Source organism: Larus michahellis, chromosome 2 (genome assembly GCF_964199755.1).
Source record: "Larus michahellis chromosome 2, bLarMic1.1, whole genome shotgun sequence".
In the NCBI taxonomy this organism is placed as follows: domain Eukaryota; kingdom Metazoa; phylum Chordata; class Aves; order Charadriiformes; family Laridae; genus Larus; species Larus michahellis.
In genome coordinates this window covers 48,905,029-48,922,012 of record NC_133897.1, presented here as the reverse complement: position 1 = coordinate 48,922,012, position 16,984 = coordinate 48,905,029, and the positions used below count along the sequence as shown (strand labels likewise).

Below are 16,984 nucleotides of genomic sequence, written 5' to 3'. Positions count from 1 at the left end.
TGTGTAGTATTGTCACTCATGTATGTCAGAGGACAAAATCCTACTTGTAAGCAATATGGCATCGTGTTTTAATACGGATTCCCTTCTGTCCAAGTATAACTAAGGAATTAGAGAATATAATCAAGATGCCCTTATAAATCCTGACATACTTGGAATTTTTTCCAAGCTTTTTTCTGCTTGTATGATGCCCTGCTGCTGCCTTCACCAGGGTATTTATAGAAAGATGTCTGTCTCACTTCTGTGTGCTGCTTTTACTACTCTTAGGGGCGTGTTTGTGTGTGCTATTGGTGTGGGAGTGTGGAATTTTCTCTTTTTTTATTAAAAAAAGACCGCTTCTCAGGTGAGCTCTTTCCTCAGTCTCACACCTAGGCTGGTATTGACAGCTTAGCTGTACAAAGCTCATGGAATTCTGTGTGCCTTTGCTATACAGTCATCTGGTGGAAATAAAGATGGAAAATTCTGTTAGCGTGTGTTTTAGTAATGCTTGCTTTTCTGTATATGTTAAAATGCGGTCAGCCCCATTTTCTTAATGCTGCCATAATTCTTTTTCTTTGTTAATCACTTTTGATGCCAGACTAAGACTTGAGTCTTCAGTGTATATATACCATCTTTGTTCATGCAAATAGTCTTGATAACTTGGTAAATAATAACTTTTGGATTATGAATACTTGAGGGGAGGAATGTAATGCCCTGTAATTCACAGCAAGTGTGTGTGTATATATAGATATATATATAAAAAAATGTTGAATCAAACACCACTCATCTAGACCACTTACCAAAAATGAACTGGCTGTTAAAATCTTGTTCCAAGTCAGTAGCTGTTTAACTTTCCTATGACAGGGTAGGTTAGCTGTTTAAACAGAACCTGTCTCAAGTTTCTAGAGAGCTGTCAAGGGAATTATGCTGCGTGTCAGCAAAGAATGTTGCATTTCAACACCTGTGTCTCTTTCAAAGTGCACTGAAGTTCCCAATGCTGTTGCTTGGAAAAGAGGAGGGCAAAAATCCTGGTGGGGAAGAAGAGAGATGAAATGAGATGCATATCCCTTCTGTACTTTCTGGGGAAAAAAGTACTAGCCAGAATGTAGAATGAGTAACTTGGAACTGAATGTGTACTTCCCCAGACTAGTAGTGTATTGTAAAGAAATGTAAATGCTGTCACCATGCACACTAGGGGTGCAGCCTCAGGAGGATTACAGAGCACTGACAAAATCCACAGGTACCTGCCGGAAGCTATCTCTAAAGAAAAACAAATCGTCTGTGACTACCTGTTTCATAGATCAGCCCTCCCCTGTGGGGTTTTCCGAGACCTTCACTGCAGTGCACATGTAATCTAAAAAGATGCTTCTCTCTCTGAACAGATACATAGCATTTGACTTCCATAAAGAGTGCAGTCGGATGAGGTGGGATCGACTTCAGATTTTGATGGATCAACTAGCAGAACAGCAAGATGAATTTAGGTAAGGCTCTGCAGTTCTCTTACTTCTGTACTGTTAAAATGAGACCGCTTTCTCATAGTTTCTATTGTCTTGAGTTAAGCCACGCTTAAGAAGATGCAATCACATGCATTAGTGTTTCCATATCTCTGGTCTCTTGCTGATACCACGTGCAAGGTTAAAGATCTGGTAGTGGGTAAGATGTAGAGCCCATTTTTATGTCTTAATAAAATGGTTCTGAGAATCATAGCAACCCTGCATTGTGATTCATGAGCTGCCTTTGTACCTCTGGGTAAAAGGTTAGATAAAGAAATGAGTGTGCATACAAGTGAAACTATTAAAAAAAAAAAGACACTTTAGGTGATATTTCTTTTCATCCAAGAGTAATTCCATGTGGTGTTGATAGCAGACTGTTCTGCTATAATGTCCTTAGTGCTCCTTCCACAGGCACCTACTCCCTTTTTAAAAGTTTCTCTAATACACATTGTTTGTGGCACCAAACCTTGGTACTGGCACTGATGGTTAGCCCTTGCTAATATAAGTAACCCACAAGGAAACAAATTCTCATTCTGTTTAGTCATATAAAGTTGATTTGGACATTTAGTCTACCACTAAAAAAAAGCCTTAAAAAATGCCTGAAGAGCTGAAGAATAAATTGGTTTTGAGCATTTCAAATCAGGAGAAATAAGCATATAGGTTTCCTGTACAGCAAGGATACTCTATTCTTAGAATGTATACTGAATCACAGAACTTGTTCACTGTCACCTGCCATTGGAGCCTCACAAAAGAGCCAGGTTTCCTTGAAATGAAGCTGGGGGCGGGGGGGGAAGGCCATCAAACAAGGTACAAAAATGAAGGCTCTTCCTCAAGATTAGGTTGGTTCTACCTTGCCTTGTTTTGTTTCATCTAGGGTGACTATTGCTTAAATAGGAACAGAAAAGTCTGGGTTCTGATATTCTTAAAAAGTAATTCTGCAACACTGCAGGAGGTAAACAACTCTTGTTTTCTGCAGGTTAAATCCAGTTGTGAAAGAACTGTCAGAAGGGGGAGATGGCTTGGTGGGTTTTGGGGGTTGGTGGAGGGAGTTGGGTTGGGTTTGGTGGAGGTGTTCTGTTTGCTTTTAATTTTTTTAGAGCAATTATAGGAGATGCAGCACTTATTAACTAGAAATGCCTACTCTTCAACTACACTAATTATGCTAATATCAGTTCTAGGCAAAGCTTGTGGGGAGAAGGGGGAAAATGAAGATTTCATAGGTGTTATTGTCTCCTTTAATCATACAACAAATGTAAAATTTGGTGTAACAGAACTAGTTCTCTCAGAATGACAGAAATGGGTCCTGTTAACACAAGGTTGATCAAAGTAAATGCATATGCTTCTAAGGCTCTTGATTTTAGTACTGCATGACTCTAAGACTTTATCATTTTAAAATGCTGTTCAGTAACAGTGGATCATGTGCTGGTTCACATTCAAAGTTCATAATTACATAATGGAGTAGCTTAATCTACAGAATATGATCTGTAAATTTTTAGGCAACTGGAAGCTTAATGCTGTGGCAGAAGAACAAGTGTAGTTCTGTCCCGTTCACACATCAAACCAATAACTCGATTAGTGTATTTATTTTATCAGGTCAGTTATCAGAATACTTGCATACAATTCAGTATTTAAAATGAGCTGTTTGTTAGCAATTACTAGAAACACCTGGTTTAGTTGATTAAAAAGACTGAGGTAACAATTAGCATATGCAGTTGGAAGAGGGAACATCTGGTTCCCCCAGATGTTCACATCATGGAGAGAAGAATAAGTGACAGTAGCAGATTTTCAGTAGTGGCCTTCAAGATTTGACAGCTTTTATGACTTTTTAATGCACTGCTGACCGGATTGAACCGGTGACCAGGTACATACAATTCTGGTTACTTCTGCTGTTACACTCTGCTAATGATCTTGGTATCTGTGGAGCTAGGACCCTATAATAACTGAAAAGAATAAAACGCAAGTCACTGATTTTGCACCAGAAACTGTTCTTCCCAGTGGCATATAACTCAATATTGCTGGTTGGCTGTCTAAATGATAAGAGTGAATGCTGCCCTGAGATTACTAAATGTTCATATCTTGATGTCGCTTTTCAGTATGGGCGGGGAAGAATTCAGGGAGGCTTCAAGGTTGAAAGCCATGGCTAAGAAGTCTTTGTATGCTCAAGACAATTGTGTTTTGGTTGCTAGAATACTTACTTCTGAAAATGTGTGGTTTATATGTACTATTATCCACAAATACTAAGGTGGACTGTATGTGTTAGTTATTTTCTAGTTGATTCCGACGGCAAAATTGTGACTCAGCAGGAAGGAATATTCCGCAGTAACTGCATGGACTGCCTTGATCGAACTAATGTGATTCAGAGCTTGCTAGCACGCCGATCTCTTCAAGCCCAGCTTCAGGTAAATATTTTATTCCTGTTTAACAAACTGGAAGAAGAAAGAGGCTTTCTGTTTGGAATGGAAATGTAACTTTAACACTTCAATACAGCTTGCATATCTGAGCAACTGTACTACTTTCTTGAAATGTATTGGCCAGACTCTAGTTTAATAAATATAGCTTTTTCTGAAAGCAAGTCCTCTTTTTCTAGTGAACTACTAGTAAGCTTCAATGTACTTTCTGTTTTAGAGGCTAGGTGTTCTGCATGTTGGACAGAGAATTGAAGAGCAAGCAGACTTTGAGAAAATCTACAAAAATGGTAGGCCATTTACAGAGTTCAAACAATCACTTTTTCCTAAACGGAGTACATAACTTCCTTAATCTTTCTTAATCTTTTCCTATTCGCAGCATGGGCTGATAATGCGAATGCTTGTGCCAAACAATATGCTGGAACCGGTGCCTTAAAGACGGATTACACAAGGCAAGTCAGCCTTTCTCGTAAAGGCCGCCTGGGTTTTTGGGCATGTTTGGGATTTTCTTTAAGTCTTCATACCTGAGAAGGTTATTAATTTGGGACTTAGACCATTAATGAGTTTTTTGGTGATTCAACTTGTAAAATGTCACACTAAAATTTACAGAACACCACCATTCTTCACTGTGTTTATATGAAAGGAGAAAAGGCTACCTGGAAATAAAACCAAAAAGTGTGCCCCTTCAAGGCACATTTATATTGTGGAATGGAGAGAAGTGTCATTTTACTTTCAGACTTCGTTACAAGTATGTGCAGCAGTAATGCAGAGGCAGCACTAGATAAACGTATTTACATGCAGGTATTCATCAAACATAGTACACATTTGAGCAGTGAAAGAACTTCAAATCTGAAATTATCTTCCTGATTTTATAGATCAATTTCAAATATTTTTCAAAACTTTTTCTTGCAGAACTGGGAAGAGAACTCAGTGGGGCTTAATAATGGATGGCTGGAACTCATTAATACGTTACTACAAAAATAACTTTTCTGATGGATTTAGACAAGTAAGTTAGGCTTTTAGCTGTGGGGAAATGGATTTGATAAACACTGCTGTGCATTTTAACTCTTGCTTTCTGTTTCTTGTCCAGGATGCGATTGATCTTTTTCTTGGGAATTATTCAGTGGATGAAGTGGAACCCGCTAGTCCTCTACATGTCAAGAAAGACTGGAAGTTCTTAGCTGTGAGTATGGAGACTTTATACGTGATTGTAAAAACACATAAAACCAACTTTTTAGTTGCTTGCTTCAAATGACTAAATAGAACTTGTCTATTTAGCAATGAAGCGTTCCCTATAATCTGGTTGTGTTTCTGTGATACCTGCATATAGGACTAAACCCAAACTGTTTCCTTGACAGAAAATGGAGTCCCACTGAGGTATTGAAAAAACTGCTGTTTGCTTCTTTTTTTTAAAAAAATCTGCTTCATCAAGTTGAAAGGGAGTAATTCTACTAGTCACCATCAATGACTGTTTCCTTCTGCAGAAGAAACTTGTGAAGATCTCTTCTCGTACTTCATGCAGAAGCAGACTGTAACACAAAACTTTTTTTTTTCCCCTCCCTTCTATTTTGTGAAATGGGATTTGGGGACATAATGGGTTTAATTAGTGGCTGGTGCATTTTTTTTTTTAAAACTAAACACAAACCTCGACCTATCTTTTAATAGATGTATTTTAATTCTTAACCCAGTTATTGAACACACTCTTCCAAATTTTGGAACTATTCAAAATTTTAGTTGTACCTTACAGGGGGTGAATTGGCAATTAAAGCAACTTTATTGCAAAGCAAGTAAATAGCTTTTTAGCCTATCTGAAAGGAAATTAAGGAATATATGTGCTACTATATTAAATGATTATTCTTTTTCTCTTTTCTCAGTTGCCTATTATTATGGTGGTTGCTTTCTCCATGTGCATTATTTGTTTGCTAATGGCTGGTAAGTCACTATTGAGTTTTAGTTTCACAAAATTAACTTGCTTGTGTGTGGGCTTCTAGAAATGGTTACCAGAAACTATCCAGTATAAAATTGCTTCTCAGTCATACTAAAAGGTGTCTGAGCGTGGCTCTGGACATTGTGGGTTAGCACTCTTTTATTAATATGGAAAAGCCTGAGGTACTAGAGAAAACAACGTTAAGTCACTTAAGGGGCAGTTAATTGCCCCCCAGGTTTAGTTGCCCCTGAGTAGACATCTAGCTTTATTACAGGCTGGAGGAATTCCCAGAAGAGAATACCTACCTAATTCTGCGCAGATGTCAGACAAGTCCGATATAGGCATAAGCCTGTTGTGATAGATGTCCCCGTAATCTGAGTCTGTGTTGGGAGTTGTGAAGGTTTTTGCCTTCTGCTTTTTGCCTTGAATTTTCTAACATTATTGCCAGCAGAGTTCTTGACTCTGAATTCTGTAGCTGTGTGTTCAAAATACTCTAGGAGCTGTGTGGCAAACACAGTTTTCCTAGGTAAGGAAATTGAAAAAGAAAAGACCCCAGTACCCATGAAGGACTTCTAACTTCACTTGACAGCAGCAGAGCTCTGAGAGATGGCTTGAAATATTTTGCTCTCGTACTAAAAAAAGTCTGGTAATCGGAGATAACGAACTAAAATGTTTATCTGATTCTTAACAGGTGATACGTGGACTGAGACACTGGCCTATGTGCTTTTCTGGGGAAGTGCAAGCTTTGGAACTTTTGCTATCATCCTTTACAATGGCAAGGATTTTGTAGATGCCCCCAAGCTGGTCCAGAAAGAGAAGATGGACTGAATTTGTGTGTGTGGAAAGCGGCTTGGTACTGAGGATTCCTCAAGCCACACTTGGAGTCTCTACTGACCTGCTTTCCACACCGAATAGCGGTCTTTTTAACATTCTTCCTTGGCAGCAGGGGGGTTGGGGGGGGAGAAAATTATGTCCTGTGGTGGTAGCTTTCAACTGAGACCTGACTCGACAGTCAGTTGCAATGGTCTTTGGAATATTGCATTAGTGGAGAGGGCTCCGTTCTTACTGAGGTAATGCAAAGATGAAAGCCAGCTTTTTGGTGTCTGGAATGTTTTAGGGCGTAAGTGGACTGCTTAAACTCATAGTCCACCTGGGCTGTTTCAGCTGAATTTTTGGTCTCTGTCTTGACAGGAGAGAGCTCTGATGCTGTTCATGTGTCAAAAAATCCCAAACATTGAAGCATTAATAATAGAGCTTCTAATTGTGGTCTCTGAGCAAATATGGCTTCATACCAATAAAACGTCTAGTTCCATGACTTACAGCTGGATTACATTTGTTGTGATAAAGTCCATGTTATGGAGTCCTTCGTGCATATTTGTGTGTGGATTCTAGTCACTAAATATAAAAGATTTTTGAATCCTAATGCTCCTCTAAAATGAGCTTTTTGTCCTGTCTTGTTTATCTAGGACTGATGCAATATTCTACTAATCATTGTTTGGGTGAAAGGACGGTGTAATTGGATGTTCCTGAAGTTGCAAATGTCTTGCACTGTTTCAATACTACAGTCTCCAGATGACGATTCATTAGTTAGCAAGTTAAAATATAGAATTTTCTTTCTAAAGATGTAAATGAAATCAAAGAATGTAAAAATCCTTTGCAGTGTTTATTGAACCTTCCTTATGCTAAAGGTCCAAAGTATTCCATTACTTTAAGAATGGGTCACAACGTAAAAGGTGAACTTCATATTGTTTTGCTGGTCGGCTGCTTCTATTCTTGGTTATGTTGAAATAATTTATGGAAGAAGGAATAACAACATGAGCAAAAAGTGTTTACTCTCAACTCCATGTTTGCACTTGGGAGCAGCAGCTTGCTTTTCATGCATGATACTGTAACATGTTCTTTAAAAAAAAAAAAAGGAAAAAAAAGCTACAGAATAATTTGTGCTGGTTAATAATAAATGTGTGTCTCTACATTTAGTGCTTCCAAGCTGTATAAAAATAAGTAATCCTAATCAAGGACCAATTTTAAACTATTTTGTCACTTATTTTATATGGTTTGTTCAAAACCAGACATGGAACTTGCTTAAGGCGCTGTGCATTGTTTAATATTTCCTGTAAGTACAGCTGTATATTCAGATTGCGATTATAAAATTTAAATGGGGGGGAGAAACATGTAGAATACTAGGACTAGCACAGTTGTCACTATTGAAGCTAGAACACAGAACACTGATGCTCCAGTGTTTCCTTGTGTTATGACTGAAAATATGTACAGATTTTTGCAACTGTTTAACTGTTCATTTTAACCTTGAATGTTTCTGGAGGCCTCTCTAGGTTTTGTGTAAACATAACCTGTTCATAAGCACTATGAGTATCTGTTTGCTTCTAGATGCTGTAATGGAAATGCCAGTTGACCGCTAACTGGAAAAATCCTCTAACTTAAAATTTTCAAAGGTGAACTCCATTATGGGCACAAAGTACAAGAAGATCATAGACTCGGTATTTGAAAGTCATGGTTTTGATGGCTCACTGGCAGGTGGCGTTTGAAACTTGGTTGGGTTGTCTTGCAGTCTGAAACTAAATCTTGGCATCTTTGGTGAAGAACTTGTTGCAGCAAAGACCAAACTTGAATCGCTAATAAAAAAGGTTTGTAAGACATAGGATAGTGTAGGTTTTAGAAGTTGGAAGGCACCTGTATTTCAGTGCTTTGCAAAGAGTCTGTACTTCTAAAATCACAAACGGTGTACTTACAAATGACAATAAAATGTTCAACTTTTCTAGATATACTGTCTGTGGTGTGTTTTGTGCTTTGGAGTGGACTTTGCATAAATTGTTCCTTAGGAGCTATTTGTTACCAGAAGGATGGTTTGGTTTTGTCTCTGCTTGTTGCCTGTGAAGATCTTGCGCTGTGCCCAATGTAAGAGTTACCATTAGTGTCACCTTCCACTCTTCACTGCCACCTCTGTATCTCAGTCTGAGAGCAACTGAGAGCAACTGAGAGCAACTGAGAGCAACTGAGAGCAACTGAGAGCAACTGAGAGCAACTGAGAGCAACTGAGAGCAACTGAGAGCAACTGAGAGCAACTGAGAGCAACTGAGAGCAACTGAGAGCAACTGAGAGCAACTGAGAGCAACTGAGAGCAACTGAGAGCAACTGAGAGCAACTGAGAGCAACTGAGAGCAACTGAGAGCAACTGAGAGCAACTGAGAGCAACTGAGAGCAACTGAGAGCAACTGAGAGCAACTGAGAGCAACTGAGAGCAACTGAGAGCAACTGAGAGCAACTGAGAGCAACTGAGAGCAACTGAGAGCAACTGAGAGCAACTGAGAGCAACTGAGAGCAACTGAGAGCAACTGAGAGCAACTGAGAGCAACTGAGAGCAACTGAGAGCAACTGAGAGCAACTGAGAGCAACTGAGAGCAACTGAGAGCAACTGAGAGCAACTGAGAGCAACTGAGAGCAACTGAGAGCAACTGAGAGCAACTGAGAGCAACTGAGAGCAACTGAGAGCAACTGAGAGCAACTGAGAGCAACTGAGAGCAACTGAGAGCAACTGAGAGCAACTGAGAGCAACTGAGAGCAACTGAGAGCAACTGAGAGCAACTGAGAGCAACTGAGAGCAACTGAGAGCAACTGAGAGCAACTGAGAGCAACTGAGAGCAACTGAGAGCAACTGAGAGCAACTGAGAGCAACTGAGAGCAACTGAGAGCAACTGAGAGCAACTGAGAGCAACTGAGAGCAACTGAGAGCAACTGAGAGCAACTGAGAGCAACTGAGAGCAACTGAGAGCAACTGAGAGCAACTGAGAGCAACTGAGAGCAACTGAGAGCAACTGAGAGCAACTGAGAGCAACTGAGAGCAACTGAGAGCAACTGAGAGCAACTGAGAGCAACTGAGAGCAACTGAGAGCAACTGAGAGCAACTGAGAGCAACTGAGAGCAACTGAGAGCAACTGAGAGCAACTGAGAGCAAGTAGTGGTGGCTCTTTACTTCTTCCCTTGCCATGCTGCTTCAGGGGTTTTTATTGACCACAGCAAAAGGTGCTTGCCATGAAAATTAAAGTTGTTGTCTCCTTTTCCCTCTCTCAGTGCAGGCACCCATCAGCTCTTTTTTCCGTTGTATTGTGTGTTAGACAGTTGCATTAACTGATCACAACTCAAACTTGAGCTGTCTTTGCCTAAAATACTCTTAAAAGATTGGTGTGTGTATTTTAAATTGATGGGGCCTACAGGTTCCCCTACACAGACAAAATTATTACTGTTAAAACTGCATCCTGAAGCTGTTTAAAGAAATTAATTACTTAAAGGCTGTACTTTTTTTTGTTTGTTTTGCTTGGATGCTTTTCTTTTTGGAAGCTAAGAGTGGGTTTAAAAATCAACTACTTTACAAAAAAAAAAAAAACAACAAAAAAATACTTGGAACTGCTTCTGCACTGTCACATCTGAAGACGAGCTTGGCTTCCACAGCCTTTTATGCGTAAACCCCCCACTCACCCCGCAGCCGCCGCCATCTCCCTCCCTCAGTGCGGCCCAGCCCCGCAGCGCGCAAGCGCCGCCCCGCCGGGGGAGGAGGGGGGGCCGCTGCTCCCGCCCCTTCCGCCCATTCATCGCTGGGGACGGCGGCCGCTTCCTGGCGCCAGCGGCGAGGCGCGGCGCGGCCTGCTCGGAGGAGGCCTCGTACCGCCCGCGCCTCGGGGCCCTCTCGCCCAGGGGCTCTTCCTCTCCCCGCGGGGCGGCCGCCGGTCCCTGCCCGAGGCCGCCCGGCCGCAGCGCCGGCCTCCCGCCGCCATGAAGCTCGTCAGGTGAGCGGATGGAGGCGGATTGACGGCCGCCGCCGCGGCAGGGAAGCCCGCGCCCTCAACGGCCGCCGCCCGCGCGCTCAACGGCCGCCTCCCGCCGCGCTAACGGCCGCCTCGCGGGCCCCTTCCCTCACCCCCGGCCGTTGGGGCGGGCGGCAGCGGCCGCCTGCGGACCCCCCGGGGGGGCGGCGGTGGCGGCGGCGCTGGGCCGTCCGTCTTGCAGGGCCGGGCCGGGGGGTCAGGCGGCGGCGGGGACCCGGGGCCCACGCAGGTTCCTCAGTAAAACCACCCGTTCCGGGGGGTGAAAAAACCAAACACCCAGATTGGGTTAGAATTACCTTCCTGAGGTATTAACAAGCTCCATAACGTTTCCTTCTTGTACGGTAGTGGCCGTTTGGCCTGGAAGCAGGGTGCTAGGTTCAACATTGTGTCTGTCGAGTGTCCCCGCTCCCGGTGGTGAGGTGGGACCCAGGGTTTGTCCGGGTTTTTGTGTCTTGCTCTCATGTAAGGCCTCAGTCAACGTCTCCAACAGAATCCACGAGCTCTGGGAACGCTGTCTTTGGAAGCTCAGGATGTGTGAATACTTGGTGCTTACTGGTTTTCTGTATCAGGATATTAAACATGTAAGGCTTTATGTAGGCGTGAACAATTTCTTTTTTTTTTTTTAATTTCTAGGTTTCTAATGAAGCTGAGCCATGAGACTGTGACCATTGAACTGAAGAATGGGACACAGGTGCATGGAACTATCACAGGTATGGCGGGATGGGACACTACGGCATAGTGTCGCCCGTTACCTTTCTGCCAACAGCTGGCAGCTGTAGTTTGGACTGAGCTTTTTTGTTTCGTGCTCCCTCTTGTGGGGACCTTTTCTGTAAGAAGCGGGAGGTGTTCTTTGTAATTCTCATCTTTATGTGCAAGCTGAAGGCGTGCTTGTTGTGGAAGAACCTGGATGTTTGCAGAAGTCGCTGGGAGGCAGTAAATTCACTGTAGTCCTGGGAGCTCCCAGCCTGACTGCAGGCTTTGCTTACAAACAGGCTTGGGGTCGAAGGAAGTAAAACTTTTCCAAACCGTTGGCAAAGCTGGTGTAAGCGTGGTATTCTTGTAAAATTTTGGCAGCACGGTAACGCTGGTGAAGTAGTTCTGCTACCATATCAAACTGGTAGTGGATACGCAGCTAAATTTCTATAAGGTCTTTCAGTACATCTGACTTTCATTTGTGAAATTGTAATAAGCTATAGTCAGACAAAAACCTTACAGATGAATCACCAGAAGAGGGGGAACTTTTTAAATGGTAGTACAGATAAATGGCAAATGCTAAGTGTTGATATAGTCTTAAATGGGTTAAACTGGGCATAGGCAATTTTAATCTGAAAAACAATTATTTCTGTCGAGGGTGGTTTTGCTCAGCTTAAGGTGAACTTCGGTGGAAGTGTATCTTTGCATATACTTGCATTGAGTTCATGAAACTGATTTGAAAACAGATAGCTTGATACAGGTCAGAAAGGAATCCTGGTGTCAGGAATCTGGTCCCGTGCTGTTGCCGAACGTCTGTGATATGAGTTTGTGAGTGTTATTGTCTTGCAGGTGCTTCTTTGTGTCACTGAACTGATAGGTGCAGGAAAAGCCCCAATTGTTCATTATGTGGTTCTCATACGTATTGAAAAATGTGCAGACTGTTTTGTTTGCTTTAATACTATTAGTGAGGGATGTTGTTCTGAGAACGTTCATGTTGGCATTACTTTAGAGACAACCTGTTATGCAGGTGGGGCACCATATTTAATGACACAAACCCTTACGGTTAAGTTGATGAACGTGCTTGATCTCCTTTCCTTCACTCACCTCAGGCTACTTCTAGAAGCTCTTCTGCCCAGACACTGTTAAAAAAAATAAAATTCAAACTTGGCAGACTTGTATTCCAGGGGACTGCTTAGGTGCTTTTTTGGCCAGTAGCCATCTGCTGAGATTTGGCAGTTAAAAACTGACATTGTTCTGCAGCCGGATCTATCATCTTTGATTAGACCTGAATGCGCTACCCCGGTATCTGATTGCAGCATGCTCTGTTGCACCCAGCTAGGTAGGAAGCAAACAAAAACTGCTTGTCTCCTGACCTCAGTGCTCCTGCAGGCTTAATTGTTGAGTAAATTCTCTCTCATTTTCTGCTAAAAATCTCTAAAAACTTTGAATGGGATCCATATTTCTAAAATTGACAGTCTTCCCTTCACACTGGTGTGTGAACCGTGTTCATAATTGCTATGCTGTCTGCAAATTGTATAATCTCCTCTTCCTTGTGGTATGTCGGCCAGAGCAGGCTTGCTGAAGAGGCGGGTTTAATGTAATGCATTAGGGAAACCAAGGGGACAGGTCAGGTGGAGTGCAGGTGTCGGGAGAACTGTGTAAAATCTAGAAGTAAGGGGAGAGGGCAGAAAAATATATGGAATAAACACAGCACAATTGGTTCTTCTGGTTCTGGCCTGCTACTCACGTTATTTACATAACATATTTACATATAAGACATCTTACAGTATGTCTTTCCATGCTTATGAAATGAAACAGTGATTATTTTTACCACAAAGAGTTGGTGGTACAGAAGTTTGAACACACAAGATTTTGCTCACGTGGGTGCTCTGTGACTGAATTAGCAGGTGTTTGTAAACTGTCTTTTACCTAAATTTTTGATCTGAAAAAGTTACCCTCGTTTTCATCTTCATAGTTTGAGCTCAAATCCCATGCAAGACTTGTGATATGCAAAATAAAAATTAATATAGGGTGCTTTTTTATACTTTTCAGGGCTGTTATTCAATATGTGCATTCAACTGAGACTTTATTCTAGTTTTGGATTTTGTGCTTAGCACTGCCTGGTGGGCACAGTACTGACTGCATACAGTTCTTACGCACTGGCTGCTTACAGAGCTTGTAACCACTGTGATTGTTTCTAGTGTATTTTACGTACTTTCGTAGAAGGTATCACACTAGTATTAGATGTATTTTATCAGAAAATAAATGCTGCTTTGGCAGTTAGAGGTTTTTCTTACAGAAAGAGGAAATGATCGGGGTTATTTTTCCTCCTCAAGGGTTTGTTCTGCTTCTTTTTGAAAGAGTCAAAAGACTAGAATTGGACTTCTGTAATAAGCAGTAGTTCATTTGTTATTCAAAGGAATTGTTTTAATCATTTACAAAATCACTACGAAGGCAGCAATTAATAGATTAGGGAGCATAATTTGGGAGAGAAAGACATGTTGTTTCCTTCAGTTAGAAGCTTAATTAATGAATGGCAGAAGCAGGTGTTAATGAAGCACATCCATACTTAAAAATAGCCAACAAGGGACCATTTTGTAGGCGTTCATGCCTGAAATTAGACTTGTGCTGTTTCAGGAGTGGATGTCAGTATGAATACGCATCTCAAAGCAGTGAAAATGACGCTGAAGAACAGAGAACCCGTACAGCTGGAGACGCTGAGTATTCGAGGGAATAACATCCGATACTTCATTCTGCCAGACAGTTTGCCTCTGGATACCTTGCTAGTGGATGTGGAACCAAAAGTCAAATCCAAGAAGAGAGAAGCAGGTTAGTTTGTGCTTTCCCGGTCTGTGTTTGTTCTGCCTTTGTGTGCATTTTAGTATTCTGAATCTGAAGGTGTCTGATGTGAATGTCTTAATATCTGCGTTTGGTAGCTAATTCTTTCATCCTGGAGGGTTTGGTACTGAACTGGCTAGGTCTGCCTTGCCCACCTTCTTAACCTCTGTAGAGCTTGCTTTCATGTGAACCTATGCGTATGGCTTTTCATACATCTGTTTTTAAAAATGATAATGTTTTTAAGCTTGAATAAATCTTTACCTATCACAGTCTCTGCATTGACACCAGAGATTTACATTTCCTCTTCTCGAATGTCTGCTGTGTTTCCCCAGTTTGTCTGGGGAACTTCACACAGCCTAATGAGAAAGTACAGAACAGCCTGTTAAAGCTGAATGCTTCACTGAAATCTCGCTTGATTGTGGATTAAAAAAAAATCTGTCAGAGAATTGAATTTGAGAGACCTTCCTGGAACTTTTTTTCCAAAAGGTTGTTGAAGAAAAACCTGTTCCTTGGAAGCCTGACAGTTCAGAGAGTAATTCAGTTTTAATCCACACTATTAAAGATTAATATCCAGTAAAACCCAGAAAATCTGTGGGTTGTCTTCAGGCAGTATATATTTTGCCCAGCAGCTAATTTGTGTGTTTTTAAAATGGTAAGTTTCAAGTGAAAGCTAATTGTGCTCTAAAATGATGTCATATCATTTCTCCTGCAATTAGCGTTTTAAGTTTTTGGGTCTGTGGTTTGTGACTGTGCATATGTTACAAATTGGTGTGCTTACCTTACTGAAATGATAAGAGGAACCCTCAGGTGCGTGCATCGCTAAGTACAAGTGTTATGGCTGCTGTCTTTATAGAGAGTAAGGGTAAAGCTCCTGAAAGTGTTCTGCTCCCCTCACATCCATTAAAAATGATCTGACTACATGGAGAAATTGGAGTATGGTTGGATTACTTTTTCTTGAACCTCACGATGTGATGTGAACAAGAACATTTCTTTTTAACTTTGAAGAAAGAAGAGGGGCTGTGATAGTGCTATTTACCTCGGTTTAATACTCGTTGCATCTTTGCTGTACCGAAGCACTCATAGACCGCAGCTGCGTTTGTGATGCATTTTACCTTAATCTGTAAATGCCCTTGGGCTTCAGAAGCTTGTAACTCATGCTCTGTCCTTGGCAAATGAAATTGTCAGCGGAAGGCAGGATGCTGGCTGAGAGATGTATGTGGCACGTGTGCCTTGGGTCTGAGTGCGCTGGCACTTAGTGAACATGACTCTCTACTGATGCACGTAGATGCTGTCATCGTTGAGTCGGTGTTGATGCTCCCGTGTGTTTTACAAAAAGTCAATTTATTGCCAGCAAAACAAATGATGCCTTGTTTCTCACTGTGCCTCTGCTCGTTCTGTTGTTACTGCGTTTCTAATCTAATACCATCAGATGGAACAGAATAATTATTGCAGCCTGCTTCTTGAATGCGTATGCCACTGTGTGTCTCTTGCCCAGCTACCCACTTCCACAGAATTTTAAGTTTCTTGGTATCTTTTTAACCAGTAATTTCAAAAGTTTGTAGGGTAGCCTTGCAACGTGATGAGACAGATTGTATTTCTTTAGCAAAATGGGGTAAAATGACACGTTATCACCATATGGATCATATAACCTCCAGCAGTTGCTTGCAGCCTGAATTCTGTGATTCTGTCTTCCCTTTATCATTACGTAGCAGTATTTAAAAGTAGGAGCACACAGCCAAGACCTTGGCCTGAGAATCACGTCTGAAATTGGCAGAGGCGTCATTGGAAACAGCAGGAGCTGTTTGGTGCTGGGATCCTTTCAAAATGCTGCCCTTTCACATGGTGCCTGAGCTTGCGAATCTCACAGTGTGTTAAAACTCGCATTTCCCTTTAGCAGAGCACTTTATAAACCACAATGCGGGCTGTGGCAAAAAATATATATCTTTTCCACTGTGATGAATAGTAACAGAATACTCTTGTCTTGCATATGCTTTTTCTGATGCCTGAAAAACTAGATTTTATCAAAAAAAAGAAAGAACACAAAACATGTGTCAGACTTACAGCATTTGGAAGCAGCCAACTGTGATGCTATATCCCCTTGTTTTCTGCAGTCTATGGAAATCATATACTGAAAAACCATATGCAACAGATGAAAATATTGTCTGAAACTTACTGAGTATTAACAGACTTAATATCTGGCTTACTGCTTCCCCATGATGAGACATTATGTTGTTTATGCTTGATAGAGAATGTTTTACTCAAAATGGGAGTATTCCTGGGTCTCACTTGATTTATCCTTTTTGTTTCATCTGCGAAGTTGCTGGAAGAGGCCGTGGCAGAGGCCGTGGCAGAGGCCGAGGTCGTGGAAGAGGAAGAGGGGGCCCAAGACGGTAACTTCTCACCATGCAACTGCTACCAAATTCTGGGCAATTTCGGATATTTTTTTGTACAGGTCTTGTTTATGGTATCCATTTTTAATAAACTGAAATGTGAAAAAGTTGTCTTTCCTTTGTTAGTGAAGTCTGGGGAGGGAGGAATGTCCTGTTTCTAGAGGCTGCTGCAGACTAAGCATGTCTTGGTGGTGGTGGTTGTCATTGTCGACGTTGCACCCGCCCCTGAAGGCTGTACAATTACGTCCTGCTTTTTGCCCCAGAGCAAGAGACTTGTGTTGGTGTGCTTTAGTGATGTTTGTTTGAAGTTAATCCCTCTTTTATAAGGCACTTGCCATCTTCTAATGGTTACATAGTTAAGACTATTAAGAACCCTCATCCCATGAGTGTGTCCCTAATGTTGTTCTGCAGAGTGACCTCTTTA

General features: G+C 41.6%; 2 protein-coding genes across 3 annotated transcripts in view; both read left to right on the top strand.

Annotated features, from left to right (window-relative positions):
- SACM1L (SAC1 like phosphatidylinositide phosphatase) overlaps positions 1-8,579 on the top strand; it is a 31,926-nt gene extending 23,347 nt beyond the window's left edge. The window contains exons 13-21 of one of the 2 annotated variants that reach the window (XR_012585546.1): positions 1,359-1,457; positions 3,730-3,868; positions 4,095-4,164; positions 4,254-4,326; positions 4,787-4,880; positions 4,965-5,057; positions 5,233-5,251; positions 5,749-5,806; positions 6,493-6,564. Coding sequence is in view for 1 of the 2 variants with exons in the window: in XM_074575223.1 (XP_074431324.1) it covers positions 1,359-1,457; positions 3,730-3,868; positions 4,095-4,164; positions 4,254-4,326; positions 4,787-4,880; positions 4,965-5,057; positions 5,749-5,806; positions 6,493-6,629 (763 nt within the window). In the remaining variant the exon portion in view is untranslated. Of the gene's footprint in view, positions 1-1,358; positions 1,458-3,729; positions 3,869-4,094; positions 4,165-4,253; positions 4,327-4,786; positions 4,881-4,964; positions 5,058-5,232; positions 5,252-5,748; positions 5,807-6,492 lie in introns of both variants that reach the window. The other variant, XM_074575223.1, reaches the window with a different exon arrangement.
- A 1,587-nt stretch (positions 8,580-10,166) lies between these two features.
- Positions 10,167-16,667, top strand: SNRPD1 (small nuclear ribonucleoprotein D1 polypeptide). The gene is made up of 4 exons (XM_074575222.1): positions 10,167-10,600; positions 11,273-11,349; positions 13,970-14,161; positions 16,488-16,667. Exons 1-4 carry the CDS (start codon positions 10,272-10,274, stop codon positions 16,562-16,564), a joined length of 675 nt encoding a protein of 224 aa, XP_074431323.1. The 5' UTR covers positions 10,167-10,271; the 3' UTR covers positions 16,565-16,667.
- The last annotated feature ends 317 nt before the right edge of the window (positions 16,668-16,984 follow it).

Bases quoted from the DNA above. Each gene is read 5' to 3' on its own strand.
- SNRPD1 (XM_074575222.1), top strand. From the start codon at position 10,272: ATGCGTAAACCCCCCACTCACCCCGCAGCCGCCGCCATCTCCCTCCCT. The intron at 11,350-13,969 runs GTATGGCGGGAT...GTGCTGTTTCAG, and splicing joins GGTGCATGGAACTATCACAG to GAGTGGATGTCAGTATGAAT. The intron at 14,162-16,487 runs GTTAGTTTGTGC...TCATCTGCGAAG, and splicing joins ATCCAAGAAGAGAGAAGCAG to TTGCTGGAAGAGGCCGTGGC.